Source organism: Fragaria vesca, linkage group LG7 (assembly GCF_000184155.1).
Source record: "Fragaria vesca subsp. vesca linkage group LG7, FraVesHawaii_1.0, whole genome shotgun sequence".
In the NCBI taxonomy this organism is placed as follows: Eukaryota; Viridiplantae; Streptophyta; class Magnoliopsida; order Rosales; family Rosaceae; genus Fragaria; species Fragaria vesca.
The window spans coordinates 9,775,171-9,780,884 of record NC_020497.1 but is presented as its reverse complement, the minus strand read 5'-3'; the positions used below and the strand labels follow the sequence as shown (position 1 = coordinate 9,780,884).

Here is a 5,714-nt window from a genome sequence, read left to right as displayed (position 1 = left end):
GAGTGTTAGCGTGGATGATCTTATTGAGGATATTTTCCATATGACATTGTTTGACCATCATGATGCATTGGAGGAACAACAAAGCTTCTCTTAAGGAGAAAACTTTGAATTATGTATTTTGTTTAATGAATATTTGTTGAATTATCATTTTATCTCTTAAGGGTTTAAATTTTTGCTCATATTGGTGTATTTTCATTTTGAAGAAACTAGTATTTGGTTTGTGAGAGTTGATGTTAATGGTTTATGTAGGTGAATTTGACTGATATAATGTTTTGGTGTTGTAGGCTGTGAGTAATTTGACTGATAAACTTTGAGATGTAAATTTTTTTTATCTCATTTAAAAAAAAAAAAAAAAAAATCTTCACAGTTTCAAGGGGTTTAGGAAAAAAAATAAAAAATTTGCAAGCTTAGCGAGTTCCAACGGAAAACCCGTAAACCAGTCAGGCTCGGCTCGGTTTGACCTGTTAGCGAACGAGTTTTTAACGGGTTTAACCTGTTAAGAGCCCGGCCCGTTAAGGACCCGTCTGTGACCGCACGAACCCAGCTTGTTGCCAGGCCTAGTTTTTAATCAGAGTACATAACTAATGAGTAATTACATGGATAACCATACAAATTATAATATTTATAACAAAAGGAAAGAAGTCTATGATAGTTGTATTCTTCTTAATTCCACTTGCATCGGTGAAATGGTAATTTTTATTTATGGCTTGGTAACCAAACAAATGGCAAAGGTAAAAGCAAGTATTAACCGATTGATTTTTTTAAGAAAAAAAAGTTTGTAGGGTTTCCGAAGGGTTTAAGGCTTTAAGCCGTTTGTGTCTCTCACACCTTTCTCACTCAATTCAGTCATGGCGGACCATACGGAACACGACCCGACCTTGACAGACGACGAATACGAAGTCGATGAGCTTCAAGACTGGGACGATTGGAACGCAGACGAAGCAGATGAACAAGAAGAGAGCTCAGACTTGGACTCGGAATTGCTCTGCCTCTTCTGCGACTCCAAGTTCACTTACTGCGATGAACTGTTCGATCACTGCAGCGCCACTCACCATTTCGATTTTCGCGCCATCCGGAATGCCCTGGGCTTAAGTTTCTACAGCTCCTTCAAGCTTATCAATTACGTTCGTTCTCAGGTCAGTGATTGCTCTCAGAAAACCGAATAGAAATTTTGAATCTTCAGCAATTTATGGTTTGCTAAAATGTCCATTCAAAGCCCTAAAACCTTGCTGTTCTTCTGTAAAATGGTGATGAGAATGAGATTTTAGATTTAGAAGTCATTTTAATATATTTTGATGAGTTTATGTCCTCTTTCAGTATGTTATTTTTTTTTATTATATATATATTTTTTTCGGTTGCGGATTGTGTAGTGTTGCCTTATCTGTTGCAAGAGTTTAGTTTCTTATTATTGTGCCGATTCCATTTGCTATGTTTTCCAGGTTTTCGACTGCAGATGTTGGAGTTGTGGGCAAAGGTGTCAGTCCAGCAAAGACTTACTAAATCATTTACATGAAACAGTTGATTTGAAAGACATTAAACCTATATGGGATAGTGACGTGTTCCTCAAGCCTTTTTTGGCAGACGATGCGGTCTTGTATAGTTTTGGTGAAGATGAAGAAGGCGACGATGAGTACAATGTGGCGGTTGACAAGGACGAACTTATGAGTGATTTGCGGCATTTTGAAGAGATTTGCATTGATCATCAGATTCATGTGGAGAAGATTGCTAGTGATTCTGACAACTGTTGTGAGAGTGGGAAAAAGGATGGTGATCTGTTATCAAATGGCTGCTTGAACACAGCTAGCTCTTCTGGAATGGTGACTGCCAATGGTGTGAATTCAGGAGAGTATGTTGGTTCATCTGAGAGAAAGACAAAGGGAAAGAGTATAAGAACATATGTTCCAAATCATGGTTCAAAGGATATGAAGAATGTCAATGATGATTACTTTGCTTCTTACAGCTCATTTGTCATTCACAGAGAAATGCTCAATGATAAGGTAAAAAGAAAACAGTTAAATTGAGGTTCTTGAAGAATCAAAAATACAGTTACAGTACCTTATTCATGACAGAAGAACGTCTGAATGTTTGTATTTAAATATCACTTAGAGCCCTTTGTGGTGTTGTGCAGGTGAGAATGGACGCTTATGGACAAGCTATTTTAAAGAATCCCTCTCTCTTGAAGAGTGCAGTAGTGATGGATGTAGGTTGTGGCACAGGCATACTTAGGTAAGACAACACTTCAGTAAATTTTGTGATTCCTTATTTCATTATGGACTTATCAGTGCGATTCCACCCCTTATCCTAAACATCAATGGAATATTGAAAATACACTCTGCTATTCACTACCTGTATCAGTGTAACATTTGTAGTAGATTTAATTGTCCTTTATCACCATGTGATTGTTGAAGATGGAATGTTCACTTTATGACTAGTGTGCTAATTTTTGTGCGCATTGAGTGAAAATCATGGGAATACAGCTTGGAGATATTTGTTAAGTACCCTAATAATGATAGCATGTGAAAGGATAATTTTGGTTGGAAGGATCCTGTTGATTGCATCGGCAATCAAAGCCTTTTCATGTATTTGGAAGACAAATAATTGTATTGCGAAATGTCTGTGATATTCTACAAAAATTATGCTTATACATGGAATTCATTAGAAAACAATTTTACTATATATGAGTTGAGGAAATCAATGGGAGTTGCTGAGCCCTGTCTTAAGTTGGCTCTTGCAGCTGACAGTTATCAATTATACATGCCTAAAAAAAGGTTTTCCAGAAGCAAAACACAATACAGAGTGTACAGATATTAATCTCATGCAATTTTGATAATGATCTGTTACTGAGAAACATCTAATTTTTTGTCCTAATAGTCTATTTGCAGCGCAAGCAGGGGCTTCAAAGGTAATTGCAGTTGAAGCAAGTGAGAAGATGGCTTCAGTGGCAACTCGGGTAAACTATCTCAGTATTCTTGTTAAATCTGTTCCTTCATGTCCTAAGATTTTGTTGCAAGTTACTTCCTTGGTTCTTTTAATTGCAGATAGCAAAAGATAACGATCTTCTGTTGAAGAGTTCAGTTGACAGTACTACCCATGGCACTGGGGTAATAGAAGTGGTTCAAGGTATGGTTGAGGAGCTTGATAAATCCATGGTGATTCAACCTCATAGTGTTGATGTATTACTGAGTGAATGGATGGGGTATTGCCTACTTTATGAGGCAATGCTCAGTTCAGTACTCTTTGCACGAGATAAGTGGTTGAAACCTGGAGGCGCCATGCTCCCTGACACTGCAACAATTGTGAGTCATCTCGCTTCTAGATTCTGCAGTTCTTTTATACGCTTCTCCGAATGATGTCATGATAGTCCTTTTTTTTTACACCTTGTAATTTACTTTTCTTCTTAGTTTGTTGCTGGATTTGGAAAAGGTGCTACGAGTCTTCCATTTTGGGAAAGTGTATATGGTTTCAACATGTCTTGTGTTGGCAAGGAGCTCGTTGATGGCGCTGCTAAAGTCCCTATAGTTGATGTCGTGGAAGATCATGGTTTGGTGACCAGTGCTGCTATTCTCCAGGTTGGTGTTGTGCTATTATCCAATTGTGAAATTTACACAATATATCTTAAATTTGCTATTAGTTTGATACCTCGACTATGTGCGTATGCGGCATTTTTTGTATGTCTGTTCTTTTTATGCTTATCCTTATTTTTTCCCATTTATCATTCAGCTTGTCTATTTCCATGCCTTTGCATGGTTGATGGCATCTTCTGCTATGGGTAGCTAAGTCCCAATGCCAATGACTAAACTACCAGAATGGGAAAGAGAATCTCACCTTCCATAACTAATGGCCACATTATAGAACAGATAAATTACTAGTTGCAATTCTATTTTCACGTTGAACCTTGGCTCATTTAGATTCATATAATTTACGATTGCAAGTTCTCGACTAAGTTGGTTTGCATAAAAAATTGTATTAAATTTGCATAATGTCTGATGAATCAACAGATCAAGCAATACATTATTTGAAGTAGACCCTAATATCGTAATATGGCATTGGCTGGCTCCCAAGCCCTGATAATAGGCCTATCAAATTTAGCATGAAAATTAGGCTTAACATAACAAAGGTAAATGGAAAAGTCCCGTTAAGATTTAGCTGTAACATATCCAAGATATTTGATGGTAGAAGCATCTTTGAAGGATCTTATGAACATTGTATTTTAACCTCCATGCTTTTGTGTCTCCAATTGAACTTTCTTGTAACTTGAAGTGGTGCAAAGAACTAGACCTCTAATCTCATCAGGTAGACCATTGATAATCCTTCTTTTTTGCTGTGCAGACCTTTGACTTGGTTACTATGAAGCCAGATGAAGTCGATTTTACTGCTAGTGTTGTGTTGGAACCAAACTGTGATGGTGCAACTAGTGGCTCAAATGGGTTGAAATCTGAAACAACTTGGTGTTATGGAATTGTCTTGTGGTTTGAGACTGGTTTTACCAGCAGGTTCTGCAAGGAAAAGCCAGCTGTTTTGTCCACATCCCCATATACTCCTCCAACACACTGGATGCAAACAATTTTGACATTTCCTGAACCAATTGCTGTGACATCAGGGAAATCTTGCGTGGACAGATCAGCAGCAGTTGGCACTGAAGTTTGTCCCGCTGCAAGGATACAGTTGCGCATTAGTATTGCCCGTGCTTCTCAACATCGTAACATTGACATTTCCCTGGAAACTACTGGGATTGATCTTCATGGCCGAAAACACAGCTGGCCTGTTCAACTCTTTAATCTAACTTAGTCTGATGAAAAAGATCCGGGATCCTGATTGTCGGAGCTTCTCAACAATTCAAAAATGACAATTCCTCGAATCTTCTGCAGCTTTATGATCAGAGACACAGCCGACCTGTGCCAACAGTTGCTCAAAATCCAATCACGCTGGGGAAATCATCCGTATTTGGCTGCTGGTGTAGATCGGGTTTGAATCCTTTGTTGCTCCACTTTTCACCTGTTGATTTTCTATCATATGTTACCTTTTGCCTATTTTGTTCAAAACTGTGAGACATCTTCCAAACTTGCAATTGGTTCCCTTTTGAAGCAAACATGGTAGTCACTATAGTGCTCTGGTCTCACTGTAATGTGTGTAGCTGTGATACAAGCCTAACAGATTAATCCACTTTTGGGAGCAGCTATAACCCGTGGAAATGTGTCATTAGAAAACCTCTCTTTCTGCAGTACTACCATCTCAATTTAGCTTCTTTATTGTGAGTATCTACTCCTGTATTCCCAATTTGTCAGTGTCACCTCAGTTTAGTTATAACGATATAACGAGTATGAACCTTACTGAAATATATGCCCTGGCTTTTCAAGAGAAATTTTAAATACACCCCAAATATCTTAATACACACCCGGTATTTAATACACCACCTATCAAGTTTTTCATTTCAGTATTATACTTAATACACATCTCAGACTGCCTAAAATGCCCTTAATTTATGAAATATTCTATTATGTAATATAATTAATATATATTTATTATTTGATACCTTTTTTTACATATTATTTCATCTAATTTTTACTAGAAATTTTTAGTTATCATCATTCAATTTATAATCAAATGATTATTGTTATATCCCAACTCCAAATCACCAATACAAGTTTTTAAAATTCACAAGCTAGTAGAATTGTAAAAGTACAGTAGCTATTAAACATATATAGCTAGTTATT

At 37.2% G+C, this 5,714-nt stretch overlaps 1 protein-coding gene across 1 annotated transcript; it reads left to right on the top strand.

Annotated features, from left to right (window-relative positions):
* Positions 1–841: 841 nt before the first annotated feature.
* Positions 842–5,245, top strand: LOC101296606 (probable protein arginine N-methyltransferase 3-like). Its single transcript, XM_004307033.1, has 7 exons — positions 842–1,136; positions 1,440–1,997; positions 2,129–2,226; positions 2,872–2,950; positions 3,039–3,296; positions 3,402–3,569; positions 4,330–5,245. The coding sequence occupies exons 1-7, from the start codon at positions 849–851 to the stop codon at positions 4,786–4,788; spliced, it is 1,908 nt and encodes a 635-aa protein (XP_004307081.1). The 5' UTR covers positions 842–848; the 3' UTR covers positions 4,789–5,245.
* The last annotated feature ends 469 nt before the right edge of the window (positions 5,246–5,714 follow it).

Bases quoted from the DNA above. Each gene is read 5' to 3' on its own strand.
- LOC101296606 (XM_004307033.1), top strand. From the start codon at position 849: ATGGCGGACCATACGGAACACGACCCGACCTTGACAGACGACGAATAC. The intron at 2,227-2,871 runs GTAAGACAACAC...TTGTCCTAATAG, and splicing joins TGTGGCACAGGCATACTTAG to TCTATTTGCAGCGCAAGCAG. The intron at 3,297-3,401 runs GTGAGTCATCTC...TTTTCTTCTTAG, and splicing joins TCCCTGACACTGCAACAATT to TTTGTTGCTGGATTTGGAAA.